This window comes from Trifolium pratense, linkage group LG2 (assembly GCF_020283565.1).
Source record: "Trifolium pratense cultivar HEN17-A07 linkage group LG2, ARS_RC_1.1, whole genome shotgun sequence".
Taxonomy (NCBI): domain Eukaryota; kingdom Viridiplantae; phylum Streptophyta; class Magnoliopsida; order Fabales; family Fabaceae; genus Trifolium; species Trifolium pratense.
This window is the reverse complement of record NC_060060.1, coordinates 73,754,848-73,776,878: the sequence shown is the minus strand read 5'-3', so window position 1 is coordinate 73,776,878 and position 22,031 is coordinate 73,754,848. Positions and strand designations below refer to the sequence as shown.

At 34.6% G+C, this 22,031-nt stretch overlaps 2 protein-coding genes across 3 annotated transcripts; one reads left to right on the top strand and one right to left on the bottom strand.

The window, feature by feature from the left end:
• The first annotated feature begins 3,136 nt into the window (after positions 1–3,136).
• On the top strand, positions 3,137–11,759 carry LOC123908358 (RNA pseudouridine synthase 4, mitochondrial). The gene is made up of 7 exons (XM_045958987.1): positions 3,137–3,725; positions 8,936–9,016; positions 9,169–9,282; positions 9,385–9,483; positions 10,228–10,339; positions 10,951–10,997; positions 11,120–11,759. The coding sequence occupies exons 1-7, from the start codon at positions 3,147–3,149 to the stop codon at positions 11,480–11,482; spliced, it is 1,395 nt and encodes a 464-aa protein (XP_045814943.1). The 5' UTR covers positions 3,137–3,146; the 3' UTR covers positions 11,483–11,759.
• An 8,051-nt stretch (positions 11,760–19,810) lies between these two features.
• Positions 19,811–21,771, bottom strand: LOC123908820 (nematocyst expressed protein 4). Of its 2 annotated transcripts, XM_045959548.1 has the most exons (6): positions 21,475–21,674; positions 21,086–21,389; positions 20,848–20,905; positions 20,707–20,731; positions 20,389–20,673; positions 19,811–20,300 (listed from the first exon to the last, which is right to left on the bottom strand). In XM_045959548.1, the coding sequence occupies exons 1-6, from the start codon at positions 21,527–21,529 to the stop codon at positions 20,275–20,277; spliced, it is 753 nt and encodes a 250-aa protein (XP_045815504.1). In that variant the 5' UTR covers positions 21,530–21,674; the 3' UTR covers positions 19,811–20,274. The 2 variants fall into 2 exon arrangements, with proteins under 2 accessions (XP_045815504.1, XP_045815502.1); XM_045959546.1 differs by having other exon boundaries at positions 20,389–20,731; positions 21,475–21,771.
• Between the last annotated feature and the right edge of the window lie 260 nt (positions 21,772–22,031).

Here is a 22,031-nt window from a genome sequence, read left to right as displayed (position 1 = left end):
GTGTACAAGGCATAATTCCTTCCCCAGTCAATAACCCGTGCTATTTTGGTATAAAAATAATGAAAAACTTTGGAAATTTTGTTTATGTTTCATTTTAATTTCAAACATTTTGCCGTGTTGGATATCAAAACTGAAATAATAATAATATTGTATGTACTAGTTGCTTATGGGGTGTTCAAACTTTAAAATTCAAAGTAGTGAAAGAATAATATTCTTCCAACACGCAACAAGTAAATGAAGTCAATAATTATTAACAAAACAAACCTTTCTACAATTCATTCATAGTATACACAACATTACATCACTATATATATATATATATATATATATATATACTAGTATAACATTAACATTAATTCCTCATCATACTCCAGATCACGAAACCATTCTATATATTACCATATATTGTGTACGTTTTGGAGTTCAAAGCTGCTAGATATATATATATATATATATATATATATATATATACAAAATGAAGGTGCTGCATGGTTCTTTTCTTCTTTTTTTGATAATATTTTTTGTCTTTCTCTCACACTCCATTGAAGTTGTAGAGGGGATGAGACCTCTGAGAGATGAATCTGCTCCTTCCCTCATAAGTTTAATAATCAGCCGGGCATATTCTGGGCCAAGCCACAAAGGACGTGGTCACTGAACTCACATGCTATAGCTGGTCATTGAACAAACTCAACTAATTTTATATATATATATATATATGTTCTTTAATTTCTTGTTTATAGACCATACATAGGAATTGATTACTTCCTGATTTTAGAAACACAAATACTTGAATTGTAACTCTCTCAATTTTACATGTTGGAATTAATTGTCTGTTTTTTGTTGATTTAATGTAGCAAATTGAAATCAATACATTATAGCACTTGTAATTTGTTTTTAATTTTTGTACATTGCCTATTTTAACATAATTTGTTTTTCATATACGGAGTATATTTAACCGTTGTTGCAAAGAGTTTATTTATAGTAAATAATAAATAAACTAAAAAATATAGTAAAAAACTCCGTGTGCAAGGTTAAGTAAATATGAAAAGATAATTTCACATTCAGCAGCCACCTTTTTTTTTTTTGACTAAATTCAGCAGCCACCTTGTGAATTGCGCGACTTTTATGACTTGCAAATGATATTATCTACAAAAGGTTAAAAAATATTGGGTAAATAGTGTTATACCCCTGCAAAATAGAAGAGTTTTGCGTTACCCCCTGTAAAATATTTTTTTGAGATTACCCCCTGCAATGTCAAGATTCCTTGCGTTACCCCCTGGCTCAACAAGTGGGCATATGACATGGAAGAATCTTGACGTGACATGACACGTAGAAATTAATTTATTTTTTATTTATTTTTAATTGCCAACTCATTAATTAATGTGAGTTTTTAATTAAAAAATTAATAAAAAAAAACTTAAAAGTTGTTATATTTTTATGAACTTACTTAAAAGAAAGTTTTTTTTTTTTGACTAAAATTTGTTATTATATATAAAAAAAAAAAATTTTTTTTTTTTGACTAAAAGATTTTTTTTTTGACTAAAAGTTGTTATTATATATAAAAAAAAATACTTTTTTTTTTGACTAAAAGTTGTTATTATTTAGTCAAAAAATAAAAAAAATTTATATATAATAACAACTTTTAGTCAAAAAAAAAACAGAAATCTTTTAGTAAAAAAAAAAAAGAAATCTTTTTTTTATATATATAATAACAACTTTTAGTCAAAAAAAAAAAGAAATCTTTTAGTCAAAAAAAATATTTTTTTTTTAATATATAATAACAACTTTTAGTCAAAAAAAAAAAGAAATCTTTTAGTCAAAAAAAAAAAAGAAATTTTTTTTTTTTTATATATAATAACAACTTTTAGTCAAAAAAAAAAAACTTTTAGTCAAAAAAAAGAAAAAAAAAACAAAACTTTCTTTTAAGTAAGTTCATAAAAATATAACAACTTTTAAGTTTTTTTTTTATTATTTTTTAATTAAAAACCCACATTAATTAATGAGTTGGCAATTAAAAATAAATAAAAAAATAAATTAATTTTCACGTGTCATGCCACGTCAAGATTCTTCCATGTCATATGCCCACTTGTTGAGCCAGGAGGGTAACGCAAGGAATCTTGATATTGCAGGGGGGTAATCTCAAAAAAATATTTTGCAGGGGGTAACGCAAAACTCGCTTATTTTGCAGGGGGTATAACACTATTTACCCAAAAATATTTTACTTCCTCCATCGTCTCTTTTGCATTTTTCACACCTTTTAAGAAAATAATTAGTTCAATTGATTTCAATAATAAAAATGAATTTGTTTACTAAAATGTCCTTAATAATTAATGTACTATATAGTAGAGTAATTTTGTGAGATGAAATGCAATAAATAAAGATAGTAGTTTATTAGAAGAAAAAAAAAGATAATAGACGTTGTCTTGATATTTGTAATGGACAAATAGTTTGAGAATTTATTTTTTTTCAAAAGAGACATCTATTATATATGAGACCGAGGGGGTATCACTATATGGTGCTTTTAATTTTTTCTATGGAAAAAAAAGTAATTAATTTATTAGCATTTGAATGACAGTGGTTAGAAGAAAATAATGGTGCTCTTAGAAGATTGGTGCCATTGGAGCAATATTTGAGAAGATAGATAAATTCTTAGATATTTGAAGTTTGGCTGGTAATAAACAATATAATTAGATAAATTCTCAGATATTTGAAGTTTAGTTGTTACTACTAAAAAAAACTATTTAAAATTTGAATTTTATTTTAAAATAAATTGGTTTAAAAAAACGGTATGTTATTATGACTCGATTAGATGATGTGTACTAATTTATAGTCATCCAATAAATAAAAAAAAGGATAGTCAATAAAATGAAAGCCTTGTTATTTTATCCTTTCGTTACTTAAGTAGATGTCGTTGTAAAAATGTCGTCCGCTATTTAAGTAGCGGACGTTATAAAAAAACAAATTTGGTATGGTGTTTTTGGGATGTATCCGCTACTTCGAAAAAAATTTCTAAATTCATAGGGTTCACGAAAAAAGGAGGAGGGTGTCAAAAGAAAATCTGATGTGTTAATGTTTTGGGCCGATGGTGAGAAAGAAAGCCTGAATTGATCCCACCAAACAAACAAACAAACCTGATGTGTTAATTAATGTATTGTAGGCTGCCCTTGTTCGCTCACTCGGTCGGTCGCTCGCTCCACATAATGTCTGTCCGACCGATTCTCCGACTGTCATGGAATCGCTGTCGTCAGTACTGCCAGTTTTCATCACCGGAGGATTCCAAATGGCTTACACTGCCACCTGTAAGTATGACCACCGTCGTCAACGGTAACCAACTGACCTCTTCCACTTCTACTACTGCCCTCAAATGGGTTATTCGGTGCTGCCCCCAACTACCTAAAACCCTTATACACAAGCTCTTTCGTCTTAAACAAGTGAGAATGCTTCCTTCCCTTCTTCTTTCCCAACAACAAGAAGAAGAAGAAGAAGAAGATAATCATCATAATCATAAATTCAAAAGGGTGACTCCTAAAGATACTCTGAACTCCGGAGATCGTATATTTCTTCCTCATTCTGTTAAACAAATTACGCCTCCTGAATCATTAGCCCCCAAACACGACTCTCCCCTCACTCTCACTGCCAAACAGATCAACTTTATCCGTACTCTTGTTATCTATAAGGATCCTCACATTCTTGTCCTCAACAAACCTCCTGGAATGCCAGTGCAGGTATGTATGTATGTATGTGTGGAAAATCTTGCAATAATTAGAGAAATATGTTTATTTAGGAAATAAATAATATCCCTTCTATTAGTGTACAAATTATTATGATTAGATGAGATCTCCTTTATTCAGTTCCTTCCTTAATTAGCATAGAAACTGTGTATATATTCTATGTACCTCTCAATGTTAATATATATCAGAAATTATTCATTCAGCCCTAATTTCTTACATGGTACCAGAGCATCCGTTCTGGGTGCCTCTGTCCGCTGCATGCTGAAACCCTAAAAACGCCAGCCTTCATTGCTGTTGCGAATTTCTGTGCATTTTTTAGCACATAGTTTCTTAAACTGCTACTGCAGTTTCTATTGGTGGAATTGGATTTCAAACCATCAATTTTTCCCTTCTTTTATTCTACAATGTCTGGATCTGGAACCCCTGAGGAGAAGACCAAATCTGAGACAGGAGATGTCCCTTCTCAAAATCCTGGAGAATTGCAGAATATTCATTCTGCTTATAGGCTGAATGAGAAAAATTATCTCAAATGGTCTCAACTCATTAAAACAATCTTGAAAGGAAAGGGAAAAGTGAAGCATATAATGGATGCTGCACCAAAGGAGAATGATCCCAACTTTACCAAATGGGATGAGGAAGATTCAAGGATCATGGCATGGCTGTGGAACTCCATGGATCCGGACATCAGTGACACGTGCATGTTTCTAAGTACAGCAAAGGAGATTTGGGATGCTATGGAGGAAAGTTATTCCAAAGCCAAAGATGCTGCTCAAGTGTATGAAGTAAAGGTGAAAACTTTGGCAGCAAAGCAAGGAAACAGAACTGTCACTGATTATGCCAATCAGCTAAAGGCACTATGGATGGAACTTGATCATTATAGGGTCATAAAGACTCGGTGCTCTGCAGATTCAGCAATTCTGAAGTTCATTGAGCAAGACAGGGTGTATGACTTTCTGGTTGGTTTGAACTCTGAATTTGACCAAGTTAGAATTCAAATATTGGGAAAACAGGAAGTTCCAAGCTTTAATGAAGTGATAGCCATTGTGAGAAGCGAAGAAAGCAGAAGGAGTCTGATGTTAGACACTCCAATAATTGAGAATTCAGCTATGATGGCTGATCTTAACAAAGGAGAGGATACAACAATGAGTGTTGACCGAAGAAAGGGAGAATCAACAAATATTGAGAGGAAAGGTGATGATACTCGGTGTACCTATTGTCACAAGCCTCGTCATATTAGGGAAAATTGCTGGAAGTTGCATGGAAAACCACAAAATAGAGATAAAGCATGGGGACACAAAGGGAGCTTCCAAAGAAAAGGAGGATATACCCACATGGCTGCTGAAGGGAATAAATCTGCTGAAACTGTGTACTTTAACCAGGAGGAAATTGAGAAAATGAAGAATTTTTTGAGTAAACTAGAGAAACCATCAGGTTCCAGCTCCTTGGCATATTCAGGTAAACTTTTATCTCTTAATTATGATAAGCTTCCAATTTCTTTTGGATTAAATGTCTCAGATGCATCCTTTAACCACTGTTGGATATTAGACTCCGGAGCCACTGACCACATGACACCTTTACCTCGCCATTTTTGTACCTATTCTCCGTGTCCAAGCAACAAGAAAATTGCCACTGCTGACGGCACTCTTATAACTGTTGCTGGCCAAGGGGATGTACAAATTAATCATTCAATGACCCTAAAAAATGTTCTCCATATTCCAAAATTAGCTATTAACCTGATATCAATACAGAAACTCACACAAGACTTGTCATGTAATGTTATTTTTCATAACCATGATTGTGTGTTACAGGACAAGATTTCGGGGAGGACGATTGGACATGCTAGAGAATGGAATGGCCTTTACTATCTAGAAGATCCTGATTTATTTTCCAAGAAAGACTTACCGCATTCCCTCATTTCTGTTTTGACAAACAAGGAAAAAATTCTCCTTTATCATTGTCGTTTAGGACATCCTTCCTTCCAAATAATAAAAATGTTATTTCCTTCTTTTTTCTCTAAGTTAGATGTTGAGAGTCTTCATTGTGAGGTGTGTGAGCTTGCTAAACACAAGCGTGTATCATTTCCAATGAGCAATAAAATAAGTACTTTTCCTTTTTATCTTGTTCATACTGATGTGTGGGGTCCCTCTAATGTTCCAAATGTGTCTGGTGCTAAGTGGTTTGTAACTTTCATAGATGATTGCACCCGTGTCACATGGGTGTTTTTGCTTAAACATAAATCTGAGGTCAGCTCCATTTTTTTAAATTTTCACTCCATGATAAAAAATCAATTTGGCGCTAACATCAAGAGACTTAGATCAGATAATGCCAAAGACTATTTCAATAATGTACTTAATTCTTTTTGTCAAAAAGAGGGCATTATCCACGAGTCTTCTTGTGTTAAAACACCACAACAAAATGGAGTGGCGGAAAGGAAAAATGGGCACCTTCTCAATCAGACCCGAGCCCTTTTATTTCAAAATAATGTCCCAAAGTCCTTTTGGGGAGAAGCTGTCCTCACTGCAACTCACCTGATTAATAGGCTACCCACTAGAGTTCTAGAATCAAAGAGTCCTATGGATGCCTTATCCTCCTTCTACCCGTGTCTGTCTACAACAAATAATCTCAAACCAAGAATATTTGGGTGTGTTTCTTATGTTCATATTCATAGTACAGATAGGGGAAAACTTGACCCTAGAGCCTTAAAGTGTGTCTTTGTAGGGTACTCTTCTATACAAAAAGGATATAAGTGTTATCACCCTCCATCCAAAAAATTCTTCGTGTCTAGGGATGTTACCTTCAATGAACATGAGAGCTATTTTAGTCAACCTCATCTTCAGGGGGAGAACTTGAGGGAAGATGAGGAAAACCTTTTTTCAGATTTAACATTCGAACCTGCTAGCCAATTTGAGCAGGCTACTCAACCCGAGCGTGTGGACTCTGAAAGTGAAACCAACCATTCCAAACAATCCAGACCTGAAATTGAGGATGTCAGATATGAAAAAAATCTGGTTTATTCTAGAAAACTTAAGGCTGTTCCAGACACTACGCAGGTTCAAGAGTCCACCCATAATCAAGATCCTAATGAGGTAACGATTTCTAATACCCCTTCAGCTTCTGATTTACCAAATGAGTTAACAATTTCTAAGTACCCTTCAGTTTTTGACTTACCAAATGAACCTGCAACAACTAAAAACGATGACCTTCCAATTGCCATTAGAAAAAAACCCAGAGAATGTACTAAGCACCCTCTTTACCCTCTCTCAAATTACCTATCCTTTAAAAATTGCTCACCTGCCCATAGAGCCTTCCTTACAAATTTAAACACCACTTCAACACCTACTACCCTATCTGAGGCTTTATCTGATAGAAAATGGAAGCTTGCCATGGATTTTGAGATGGAAGCTTTAGCGAAGAATAATACTTGGGAGTTGGTGACTTTACCAACAGGGAAGAAACCAGTTGGGTGTAAGTGGGTATATACAATCAAATACAAGGCTGATGGTTCGATTGAGAGATATAAAGCAAGGTTGGTAGCCAAGGGTTTCACACAAACTTATGGAGTTGATTACTTGGAAACCTTTGCTCCTGTTGCAAAAATGAACACAGTAAGAGTGATATTATCCCTTGCTGCTAATTATGGCTGGGATTTGCAGCAATTTGATGTAAAAAATGCCTTTTTACATGGGGAACTTGAAGAAGAAATTTATATGGAGTTGCCTCCAGGATATGGTGGAAAAGGTGCTGCCAACACAGTGTGTAAATTGAAAAAGGCCTTGTATGGGCTGAAACAGTCCCCACGAGCATGGTTTGGCAGATTTACGAAAGTTATGACAAGTCTGGGATATAAACAAAGTCAAGGAGATCATACATTGTTTATCAAACACTCAGAGTCAGGGGGAGTAACTGTGTTATTGGTATATGTGGATGACATCATACTAACTGGAAATGATGTTGAGGAGCAGAAAATGTTGGGTCAATGCTTGGCCAATGAATTTGAAATCAAGACTTTGGGGAGGCTGAAATATTTTTTGGGAATTGAGGTAGCTCACTCAAAGAAAGGGATCTTTATATCTCAACAGAAGTATATAACAGATCTACTTAAAGAAACTGGGAAATCAGCTTGCAAACCTGCAAGCACTCCATTGGATTCGAACCTAAAACTTGGGATTGCAGAAGAAGCTGCTGCAGTAGACAAGGAGATGTATCAAAGACTTGTGGGCAGACTTATATACTTATCTCACACTAGGCCAGATATTGCCTATGCAGTGAGTTTAGTCAGCCAATTTATGCACAACCCAAAGGAAAATCATTTACAAGCTGCACTTAGAGTTGTACAGTATCTTAAAGGAACCCCAGGGAGAGGAATTATATTCAAACGAAATGGGAATGTTAGTCTTGAAGCCTATACAGATGCTGACTATGCAGGGTCAATTGTGGATAGAAGGTCAACCACAGGGTATTGTACCTTCCTTGGAGGAAACCTTGTGACTTGGAAGAGTAAGAAACAAAGTGTGGTAGCAAGGTCTAGTGCTGAAGCAGAATTTCGAGCCATGGCACAAGGTATATGTGAACTCCTTTGGCTGAAAATCATCCTTGAGGACTTGAAGATAAAGTGGGAGGAACCAATGAAGCTTTATTGTGATAATAAATCTGCAATTAGCATAGCACATAATCCAGTGCAGCATGATAGAACCAAACATATTGAAGTAGATAGACACTTCATCAAAGAAAACCTTGACAGTGGCTTAATATGCACACCATTTGTGTCTTCTCAAAATCAACTTGCAGATGTTCTAACTAAGGGACTAAACAGCCACAATTTTGAAAGGATTATATCCAAGCTGGGAATGGATAACACCTATTCACCAGCTTGAGGGGGAGTGTGGAAAATCTTGCAATAATTAGAGAAATATGTTTATTTAGGAAATAAATAATATCCCTTCTATTAGTGTACAAATTATTATGATTAGATGAGATCTCCTTTATTCAGTTCCTTCCTTAATTAGCATAGAAACTGTGTATATATTCTATGTACCTCTCAATGTTAATATATATCAGAAATTATTCATTCAGCCCTAATTTCTTACAGTATGTATGTATGTAATGTAACTTCCCCTCCCACGCATCCATTCATTCATTCATTGTATTGAAAAGTAGTATTATTCATCATTTTCACTTATTTGATTAATTAATTCTTTACATAGGGTGGCATTAATATCAAGAGGAGTTTAGATGCTGTTGCTGCAGAATGTTTAAATTATCATTACTCTGAACCTCCTCGTCTGGTCAGTTACTTCTCTGCTCTCTCCCAAACCAGTAGTATATTCATATGCCATTCTCCTCTATCAACCAATATATATATATTGTTTATTTATGGCTGCTGCTTATATTTGTAAACTATATTAGATTGATAGTTGAGGAATATGCTATATATTAGGTGCATAGACTAGACAGAGACTGTTCTGGGATTCTGGTCATGGGAAGAACAAAGACAACCACTACACTTCTGCATTCTATCTTCCGAGACAAAACTTCCAGGGCTTCAGATGATGTCAGTATCCATCCATTTATAATAATCACAATTTCAAGTTGTTGCTATTTTCATTTCATATTTTAACTCACCTGGTAGGTATCATCTCATGATCTTAAATAGATTGGCACCAAAAACAGAATCCTACAAAGAAGGTATTGGGCACTGGTCCTCGGATGTCCTAGACGTTCAGGGGGATTGGTTACTGCTCCATTGGGTAAGGTTGTATCCATATTGATGCTTCATAACTCTTTACCAGAACTCTTCAGTTGGCTAATCCTTCCAGCTATTTTATCCATCTCTACAAATAAAAAAAGTAGATACTTATATGTAGTGTCTGCACAAATGATAAAGTTTTGCAAAAGGTTCTTAATTTTGTCTTAGAACTAAACTGTTTAACATTTGAAACATCTAATTGGTATTGTATCTTCTGGTAAATCCTATTTTAACCTCTGTTACCTTCAGTGCTTTACATTACTCTTGAACCAGTGAAGTAAGTTTAAAACAATTTTTTCTGTTTTCATGAGCTGTGATGTGACCTCATTTACACAATGATTGCTACCAACTCTCTGCTATCACATGAATGCTTAGGTCTTACAGCTACAATATACAATAGCCCCCGTAAAGGCTTAATTTAAATTAGCTTCCTGTACTAAAGTAAATGATCATTGATAGGCCCTATTTGGATAAACAACTTATTTGCATTCTATAGCACAACGCTTACGTATAAGCTATTTTTATAGCAAAAAATAAAGATAATTTGTTTTTATATATCCTACGAGCTGTTTTCATGAGCTATATTGGAGAACTTATAAAAATAAGTTGTTTTCATAAGTTCTCCCAAACAGTCTCACAAAACTTATGTCAGTATATAAGCTCAAATAAGCCAATCCAAACATGCCCTAATGAATTGTAAAAAGCTTCTCATATTGTGGAAAATGTTTGTAACCCTTCATTTGGTTTCAGGTGGTGGTTGACAACGGAAAATCTGATCGAATTACTATTGTTGACAATTCTACATCACTGTCACCGCAACATGCAATTACAGAGTACCGAGTGATTGGATCATCATCTCATGGTTGGTATTGAAGTTTACTTTAAATTATGAGTTTTAAATCACCTTAGATTTAGAGGCTGGCATCTGTGATTGTCCTGTTAAGTGGGTGGGTTAACTTACTCTAGGATTTCAGTTCTTTTTTTCCCCTTTTGTAGTGTATGTGACATTTTAAACTTATTTGGACTTACTAATGAGTCAATATGAATGAATTCATTAGTGATATAAGAAGCAATAGTTAACATCCCCTCTTATGGAGTTACTGAAATGTAAAAAATGCATGCTTCCAAACTAGTTTAATTTATGAAATGATTTAATACATAATTTAGTTTAACAATTTCACATCATCGCATGTTACTAGATAAAGCAGACACAAAAAAGAGCTAATAGCTTCATAATAAGAAGCAGGACTTCAATTTAATTTCTTGTTTGGGAAATAGAATTTTAGTCTGAGCACAATTAATTGTACTGATAAATGATGTCCTACGTGATTTTTATCACATCATACCTCACCTAATTACAAATGTTTGAGCCTAAAATATATTGAAAATGTGTGTTGCATCCTTCCCCTCCCTGCTTTGTTGTGATGAGTTTTCCCCAACCCCTCCCTACTTATGTCACTGGTAATGATGCAGGCTACACATGGTTGGAGCTTTCCCCCTTAACCGGTAGAAAACACCAGGTAATAGAAACAAGGGAAGAATCCTAACCGGCTGATCTTGGTGCCACAACTTCAAATATTTAATCAATTCATATGCTGCATTCCCTTAATTTCCATTCTAATTGTGTGTGCTGGTGCATCAGCTCCGAGTCCACTGTGCTGAGGTGTTAGGTACACCAATAGTTGGGGACTACAAGTATGGATGGCAAGCTCATAAGAAGTGGGGACAGTTTGATTTGTCTAATCTGGAGGAATCAACTGAAGAACATCTCAAGGAAGAGGCACTCCCTTTTGGCCTTAACTTGAACAAGGGAAGTATCTCTGACAAGCATCCTCGTTTACATCTTCATTGCAAGCAAATAGTGTTGCCCAATATATCTCAGGCACTGGAAAATGTGCAATCACTATCAGCTTCAACTTATGACCTTTCAGTAGTTGAAGCACTTGAATTGGAAGCAGATTTGCCTCCATTCATGAAAAGGAGTTGGGATGTAACAAATTCTTGAGTTATGATCTAAGTGTAGCAGGTTTTTTTTGTTCACTTGGTTCCATCTAGTAATTTCTTCCGTTTGAGATTCTACTTATCAATTTAATGCAATCAAGTGACCAGCTACACATAAGTTGAGGTATCTGTGTTTGTAACATATATCTCTTGAGAATGTTCAATTGGCACTGCATTTTTCCGCAGGTTGAACTGAGATTCATAAACTGTCATTTCATGAATAAAATTGTACTAGTTGTTTCTGCTAGTTGTATATATAGTTCACATTATTGTAGTTGATAGATATACTTCAACTCTAATGCATTTGCATGCAGAGTCCATGTTATAGTGAGCTGAGATCCTCGTTATTAAAAATAAAAAATAAAAAAATAGCCAGGCACAAAAAGTAGATAGTATTTGTTAAAAAACATATTTTCTTTGCAAATTAAGTAAATGAAAGGTAGGCTATAACAAAATGAAATTAAAAAATATGATTTTTGTCATCATTGATCGAACCTTTCCAAATGAAACTAAAATGTACACGTTTTTGTTCCTATTTTTGTTGTTTCACAATAGTACATGGAATATATATTTTATTTCATTTTTAATCTTTGTTTTATCTAAAAGACACAATTTATCAATTATGTTTTTTAAAGCATGGTTGAAAAGGAAATATTGAATATTTTAGTACTAGTATTGTTAATTCATGCTGTAAGCGGTATTATTAACCTCTCACCCAATCATATAGTTTGTTCCTCACATAGATATCAAATGGAATTAATGATGAATTTTACCATTAATCACAAAGTGGTCTGGTCAGTACTAAAAAATAATTTTAGTTCTTATAAATAATATTGAAAAGTTTGATTTTGATTTTGATTAAATAATTTAAAAAAATAAAAAATTTAAGGCTGGGTGGATAGTTCAACTAGTTTGTGCTAAGAGTGAAAAGAAGTAAAAAGTTAAGAGTATAGAGTTCAAGTCTTAACATTAATCCATTGATTGATTGATTGATTTTAAAATCTGAAGAAGTTGAGCGCGTGAGGCGCCCTTTACTTTACAAATAACCAACCAACCAACCAACCAACCAACCAACAAATGGAAGAATTGGGGGAACTGAATCGAGAGAGATGGAATGGGCTATGAGTGAGTCGTCTTTGTTGAAGAATTTGAAGATACAACAAGATGATCCATGGCTGGGACCCCCAAACACTTTGGAAGAAGGAGGAAGTAGAACACTACTACGCGGCGGCGGCGGAGAATCAAATTCATCATTATCATCTAATGAAACCACTCTCTCTGAACCATGTTTGGTGAGGTTGGCTACCAATGCTTTGTTAGGTCTTAAATCTTCCCTTATCACTATCCATATTCCATAATAACATATCAAACCCTTTCCTTTCTTCTTCTTCTAATAATCCCTATCCCCCTAACAACACCTTCCATCGTGCTTCCACCACTCACTCTCTCTCAAATATACTTCTATCTATTGCTTCCACCGGCTCTCTCGTTTTCCTTCTCCGTCATTTTGTAGATCATTTTACTACTCATAACATCATCAGTCGAATTTCCCAAAATCAACACCTTCCTCCCTATACTCTTGTCAATCAAGCCTTCGCCGTTGCCGTCGGAAAGGTCTTACAAGGATACATTTCTGGACTTGACACAATCCACGCATCTCTACTTTTCAGACGTTCCTCCGATTATTATTATTATTATTATTATTATTATTATTATTATTATTCCTCTTCTGTCAACTCTTCTGGTTGTTTGAGCAGTGTTGCACATTCTGAAATTACACTGCTTGAGTTATTTCTCCACACAAAACAACTCATAATTCAGATTCAAGCCCTTGCAAATATATGTAACCTACACTATTTGGCTCCTCCTTGCGTTTCAGATACTACTACTGATTTTGAGAATCTCATTACTAAAGCTACTTCTCAATTTTCTAACTTCTACAGAGGGGGGAACTTATTAACTTATTTGTATGCACAATTACAGGTCAATCACCTTATTTATTCAATGTCAACTTGTTTATTTGACTATATCACTTACTTTTATTTATTTGTATTACTCCTACTGCTGCTTTTATTTTTTTGTGATATTCATTCATGGAAAAACTCAAATGTCACGTTTAAGGATAGTAGTAATCCATATGTCAGCTGATTCTTATTTCCACATCAATCCATTGTTGCCACCCACAACGACATCTCAGATCTACTACATCTAATAGTGGACTATCCATACGATATCCTTAATCATCTCTTCCAATTGTTCGTTCTGTCTATGGTGGAGCATTGTGTTTCTCCGAGCGCAAAAATCCATCCAAACCAAATTGAACATAAACACACAAGTTTTTTTCCAAATGGATTTACAATCAGATCTACAATTTGGTGGGCTTTTGGCATACAGATTTGAGAGATTGTTTTTGGGACCCTACCTGTTTTCTCGCACGCCGTACGAATTTATCAAAATACTTTTGTCCGCTATTTAGGTAGCGGATGGGTAAAAAATATCAGATTCTCCAACGTCTAAGACTTAACCCCTCAAGAGACACCCTATAAGGAATATTTTGAACTTTCCTCATCCGCTACTTAAGACGACGGAACCGTTTTTGCACCGTTGCAATATTCCGTGACTTGTAGCGGATGATATATATATATATATATATATATATATATATATATATATATATATATATATATATATATATAGTCAATGATATTTAGTCACGAACATTTTTTCTTCCTCGCCAACTTTCGCAGACCCTTGAAAAAATCTCCATTTCCACGAAATTTGTGTTACCAACACACACCTAAAGTATCAAGGAACTCTAAAAACATCTCATTGAGCTGAACGCAAAGGTAATGTGTATCTTAAACTTCCCTCATTCAATTTTGCCCATTTGAACCCATCACCCTTTGACAACTTTGGGCGCAATATTTCCATGTTGGCGGGCGCGCCATTGACATCTCTCTAAGAGATAAGGTTACTCCGGTGCCAATCTCTGCTTCAAATGGCATGGACCTTTCGGCTAATCATACCGTACTCAATTTGGACACAAATATCCCTCGTTGATGAGTATAATGATCCCAAACATCTCTTTAAAGGAGACCGACGGGATTGTTATATCCCATATCCATTTAGCTAATAAACTTAGGTTCATCGTATTAAGATCCTTCACGCTAACCATACTTTGTTTTACAAACTTTCGACAACTTAATCCATGGTTTGTTTAGTGTAGTAATTGAGAGCATATAATGACTTTCTTTTTTTTGGGTTTTTCACCACCAGTTGAATCTGGTTCGGAGGTCAGTTCTGGCATCAAGTGGTTTCAACCCCCTTCCGATCGTAGTTGCGGGGGATCGAACCGCGGTCCTCCCTACCAAATTTAGCGTCAATCACCACTAAACCAACTAACGATTGATGTGTGTTGGTAACACAAATTTCGTGGAAACCAAAGTAATAAACAATTGATATGGTGCCACTAGTTCACATCTTAGTTTTAATAGAATGGCAGATAGATAGTCATGCCTAAAAAACAAAAACTTAAGACAAATGCTCCTAATGTAAAAATATGAGAAACTGAAAATCTGGGCAAGATTGTACAAATCAATCATCTACAAAAGTTGGTTGAGAAAGTAGCAGATTTGTGTCAGTATGTTCCTGAAAAAGGATATGATAAGAAAGGAGAAAATTAAGCAGTATATGGAAATTGAAATGGTCGGATGAGAAGCGAGAATTACTACGTGCCAGGACCATTTGGAGGATAACCTGCTGCAGGTGGAGGGTATGAAGGTGGTGGATAAGCTGATGATGATCCCCGTGTTCATCGCTGAAATGGTTGGACAGCACTTCTGATGATGCAACAAAGTCACATCCTAAAAGGGGGCAACAACATGGTTCATGGCTGCATTCTCCTTCATGCTTACTATTTCCAATGTAACTTATTTTCTGCCGGCAACCATATTTTGTATTTGGGCATGACATTTCAATAGATAACAATAGATTCTTAGTGGCTTTACAACGTTTTGAGCTGATATGCAATGAACACTCCTGACACTTGTTCCTAAGTTCAGAACAGCAGGTAGAGCAAACAATATGACCATTATCACACTGAATGGCAACCAAAAAGAAAATTAACAAATTAGAGTTTGAACCATTTGCTAGAATAAAATAAAATAAGAGATTTCTTTGTAAGGCTCGTTAGCAAGTTATGCAATAAAAAAATGTAACCAACACAAAGCTAATCATTCTCAATTTATTCTTCTCAGAATCTATGTACACAATGACAGATTGCGGCTGGCCTGCAAAATGCTCTAGCGGTATAGTTGGTAGTGGTATGACCACTATTTCAAAGTTCATAGTTTGGTAGTTGGAAACAATACAAGAAGTTCATACCATACACATATATAATCTCAAAAATAGAAGGATATACAAAATTAAAGTCATTCATAATTATTAATCAAAGTTCATTGTTACTAATAGTCAAACCCAATGTAAAGCAAATAAGTCTTAGCCTCAAAGACTTAAAGTAACTCATCAATGCATATAAAATAAACAAAGTGAGTACTTAAATAGAATCACTATCTCTAACGACTTATTCATCATCATCATCATCATCATCATCATCATGCTCACTCTTTTTACCGCTAGACCTCATTTGTTATGCATCTATCTCCGTTTCTCCCTAAGTGTTTTGTGTCTCTATAGGGGCAGCTTAGTTCCCCGTTCTTTTCTGCTGCCTATAAAGCCACATAGGACGAGGAAGGCAAATGATGTCGTTTTTTGGAGGAATTTGGCTCCTTTAAAGTGAGAAAATCAAGCGTCATTAATTTAAAAACTCTTGATTGTTATAATGTTCTTCTGGTATTCATCCTTAATTAAGTTAATTTTCTAATTAATGACCAATACTACCAAGTCATTCGGGTAAGGCTCTAAATGTCCAGTCCTCTGTGTGTGAGAGGGTGTATTACAGCCCACCACCTATGGAGCACGGACACAGACATCGACACTGACACTGCCATGCTTCTCAAAAACCACAACACACAACAAAGTTTAATATTGTCATGCTTAAGGGCTAAGTGTAATTAAGTTTGAAATATACTAGCTAGAAAAGATTATCAAATTTAGTGATCAGAAAACAACAATAAGATGTAGAAAATAACTTATCATAAAAATGAAATGCATACCTGAAAGACGGGAATAGTTAAGGGTTGAAAACAAACACGACAATCAAGCAATCTGTTGGTTTTTGGTCTTCCATGGTTGGCTACCGATTCTTCCTTTGTTTTGGCAGCTGCCGATAGCTCAGACTCCGGCGGATTGAAGTGTGTTTCTTTCTGGTCTTCGGTCGTCTCCTCTGTTGCTTAGTCAGTTAGTTGCTTTGGTTTTCATTTCATCCATTTTTAAATATAAAAAAATGATGAATCTGGGCTATATTATTATTAAATTTTTAATAAATTTAAAAAATGCATTTGTCTCTTATAATAAGGAACTGAGGTAGTATAATTTAGGAGAGAGTGAATATATTTTATGATTATTATCAGATTCAAACATGCAATTTCTCATTTATATGTGAGTTTTCTTGTATCTTTTTTTTTTTTTTTGGCTAAATTGCATTTTTGGCCCCCTATGTTTCAGAAACTTGCAATTTTAACCGTCTATATTTCAAAATAGCAATTTTAGCCCCTTATGTTTAAGTTATTTTCTACATCTTATTGTTGTTTTCTGATCACTAAATTTGATAATCTTTTCTAGCTAGTATATTTCAAACTTAATTACACTTAGCCCTTAAGCATGACAATAATAAATAAATGATGCCAAACTTTTAGCTTGTGTGACTGGTTTTCCCATTGATATGGGTTTTTATTATCCGGATCATTTGTGTCGCATTGCATATCATATAAAAAAAATAAGTAAGTGAATAAATAAATAAAAATTATTAGTCCGAAGCAGAATAGGGAGTGTTGCTTTCTCTTTTATTTGGCTTGCCATTATTAGTTTGGGATGTGTATTCAAATGTGCCATCATGTTGTATTGCTTTTACATACTTCCTATATTTGTACTCTAACGCCAAAGTTATTTTCTAAAAAAACTAATAATTATATTTTTTTTCATAAAGTGAAGTGTTTTGTTATTGTTTTATAACATATTCTTATGGTGATTATGACTCAATGTGGATAAGAAAATTGATCCTTTACAATTAATATCTTAGGTACTCAATTGGAAAGCTATGATTGAATGTGGTGCTTGAAGCGCGTACGTACAGAGAAAAATGAGTTTTTGCAAAATTAGTATTTTATGTAATAAATAAGCATTTGCGGTACACTACTTTTATTTCAATTCATTTTAACAATTGAACTTGTTTAGAAATGCGATATGAATTTTCTTCCGCTAAGATTTTCGAACTATTGTTTAATTTCAATTCAATTAAGTTATGTTTCTTGGATTTCAATAGTTATTATCATACTATTTTTATATTTAAAAAATTTTAAAAAAAAAACTGCATTTTTAAATTAATCAAATATTTTAGATAATATCTTGGATAAAAATTCGGATGTTACATTTATCAACATTGCTCCAAAAAATCAGTTTGAGTATTGAGTATGAGTTCCAAGATACACCTAGAAAACAAAATTTTCCACCACATGGAGGAGAAGCGGGATCGGCTATTCTCTACCAAAACCGGACACCTTAATTGTGATGCCCGATACTTTGCAACTAAAACCTCTTACCATATCCATTTAGCTAATAAACTTAGGTTCGTGATATTTCACGTCTAACCGCCTACATACTTTGGTTTACAACTTTAACAACCTAATCCATGTAATTTTCTTCCTGCGACAAACCCTCCCAACAATAAAGTCCTAAGGATCTAAACTACAAGTTTTCATACGACCGACATTTTTAGGAAGTAGGGATAGAAAATATGAATGCTACTTATTATGACTGAATTTAGAAGAACAATCCACCCTAACCTTTCGGGAAAGCACTTCCAACCAATGTTTTAAGAACCGGACCGGAGGTCGAACCGTTATGACTTCCGGTTCAAGGTTCAACCGTTATTAAACCGTTTACATTAAACCGTTCATATAATTTTGAAATCTGAACTTATTTTACCATAAAAAAATAAAAATAAAAAATCTTGTACTTGTTTTATATATGGAAATCTAAAGATTTTTTTCTTAAAAAAAAATAAATCATATTGGCCTTTTTTAAAAATCAAACTTCTAACTTTCTATGGCCCAAATTTACTTCTATATATATGTATTATAATAACACACTAGTAACACAAACCCTAAAAAACAAAAATAGATGCACAGCAGCCGCCTCCCCCTCTCTCTTCACGTATTATTTTTTTTTTTTGTTTTAAGGAAAACAAATTACTAGTTTTTGATTTAATTTATTCATGTTATGTCATTGTTATTATTCTGATGTTTCTTGTGTACCTCTCATTTCTTCTTCTTCTTCTTCATCATTCCTTGTGTTCCATAAATAAATTTGCCTCTTTGTTCATGAAAAACTTGGAAGAAAATGGAGAAGTTAACGGTACATTTTTTGTACACAGGAAAAGTTAATACTTAATAACAATGAAAAAATGAAAAAAAATAACCATTTGTTTGAAACTGAAATAAAAAAAACATAGAAAATGTTTCACTTCCATGTTTAGTGTTTCCTGTGAAAAGAAAAATGAAAACAGAAAAAGAAAAAAAAAAAAAAAAAATCGTTTTTTTAAAACTGAGTGAGAACCGGCCGGTTTTCTAGAACCGTGACCGGTTCACCGGTTTTGACGGTTCATACGGGTTTTTTACCGGTTTCACTGACTACCGGTCTTGGCCTTTCTTCCGGACCGGTACTGTGTCCGGTTCACGGTCAAACCGGTCGAACCGGCCGGTCCGGTTCTTAAAACATTGCTTCCAACATAGGCTACATGTGGTAACTTTCGTGTTGACACCGGTCAGTAGTAGACTAAGATATCGGAAAGGGACAAGATCACAAAACAATCCTATAACTCAAGAAATTTATACCATAATGAGAAATGTTTATTCCACAATACCCCCCCTACGAAGCAACTCTTGCAAAAAAAATTCCTTCAATCCCGAAACTAACTCAAAGTACCTCAAAACCAGCTTCATACCATAAATAGTTTAGACCAAGACCTCCCCTAAAAGGAGTGTGTCATCTGTGTTCTGTAAATGTGGTATTATCACCCCAGAAATCCCTAAATATTCCAAATGACTCTGCACTCATGAATCATCATAAGCTCACTCAGACCCTCAACTACTGATAGAAAAAGGAGGGGGGGGGGGGGGGGGGGGGGGGGACATATCCCCTTGTTTTAATCTTATATGAGAACACACATCACAAAGAAAATAAAATTACATGCAAAATTTTATGTGGTTTGACATCTTTTGTCTACATATAAAAAGATTTGGTACGAATATACAACAATTAATTGACTTATGAATGAGTAAATACCCAAGTTTGTCATTCTCCATGTCTGACCAAATTGGATATTTAATCATTTTGGATTCACCCAACTCTGTTGTTGCCTAAACGTTCTGTTTGTTTACTGTAGTAATTGAGAGCATATAATGACTTTCATAAGCAATAAACAATTGATATGGTGCCACTAGTCCACATCTTAGTTTTAATAGAATGACAGAAAGATAGTCAAGCCTACAAAATAAAAACTTAAACAAATGCTCCTAATGTAGAAATATGAGAAACTGAAAATCTGGGCAAGATTGTACAAATTAATCATCTAGAAAAGCATGGTGGTCCCTTGGTTGAGAAAGTAGCAGATTTGTGTCAGTATGGCGGTGGAGGGTATATTCCTGTAAAAGGATGGATGCGATAAGAAAGGAGAAAATTGAGCAAGAGTTAGAAATTGAAATGGTTGGCTGAGAAGCAAGAATTACTTACCAGCAGCACCGTTTGGAGGATAACCTGCTGCAGGTGGAGGGTATGAAGGTGGTGGATAAGCTGATGATGGCGGATAGGAGTGGGGAGGAGGGTATGGTGAGGGTGGTGGATAGGGAGATGATACCGATGGAGGATATGCATATGATGAGGGTGGCGGATAGGGAGATGAATGCGAAGCAGCAGCAGCGTAGGGTGGTTGTGGGTAAGCAGCAGGGGGTGGTGGATGGTAATAAGGAGCTGGATTAGAGTGTGGCTGTTGTGGGTAGTAGTAAGGAGCAGAATTATTATATGATGGGACTGTTGGTGTTGTTGACATGTAGGGAGTATGGCTTGAGCCTGATATCTGCAGCAATATATTAATTATCATATTCCAAATCAATTAATCAAACACAGTAAGAATGATTTCTTCCAATTACTACTATACATACATGAATAAATAGTAATGAAAATGTAGGTTACCTGAGGATTTACTTTGGCATTGGCATAATGCAATATGAGTTTTACTTCGCCTGCGTATCTGCCAGCAAGGCAAGGGAAAAAGATGCATATGGTCAATTGGTCATGTAATAATGTATAATGAGAAAGTAAATAAGCTGATGAATTTATCATTCTTCATTGTCATTATAACCATCATGATCATCCATACTTCTAGTCTAGGGTTGATGATAGACAGACAGTAGTAGTATTTAGGGCTTACCTGCCAGTTTTAGTTTGAAGTGGCCAAGCAGAGTCATCAAAACCTTGAGAGAGAACCTTTTGCAATTGAACCCTTCCAGTGCCGATAAAATCATCGAAGGTGACGGTATTGCTGTTCCAAACGACGACATTGATTTCGCGAAGACCTTCAATGAGGGGCAACACGAACTTCTCTTGAAATACGGGGTTCTTACCGCCGTCTGTGCAGGTTCTTGTTCGGAACTTGCTGGTGGCGTATTCAAGGCAAACGTACGGATCTTGTCTTGAAATCCATTCTGTGTCCTTCAATTTCGAGCAAGAAACCACTGCAATTTTCCAATTCCAATTCTCTTAATAATAATTAACACAAAATCAAATCCATCAAATTAAATTGAATTCAATTCTGCTTACCGGTAACCTCTAGAGGTTGACCCTGGATGCCCGCTGCTACCGTTCCACCATACATCGGAGATTGATTTTAGATCCCTAATAACTCACTCTATTTTCAAATTCAATCTTATTTTTTCTATATACTTATATACACAAGACAACACCGTTTCCCTTAAGAATTAAGGATTGACCAAAAAGAAAACCGTGGGCATTTATTAGCATGCCAATTCAACTTAACGCGTATACTTTTTCTTTTGATTTTTTTTTTTTTTTTGAGTAAAAGTAAAAAGGCATTAATGAAAAAAATAAAAAGGGCCTAATCATGTGTACACCTACCTATTTCTATTTGTACTGATCTTTTTCTTTTTGGTACATTATTGTACTAATCTATAAGAAGGGGAAAAAAACAGAGTATCCTTATATGGCTCACACCTTTTAATATTTTGTCTTCAAAAAATAAATACTCAAACAAATTTTATCTTCAAAAATTATACTACCCAAATTATAAAAATTTATTGATTGTTGCACGTATGCAATATATAATTTTGATCACGAATATATTTAATTGTTTAATAGTA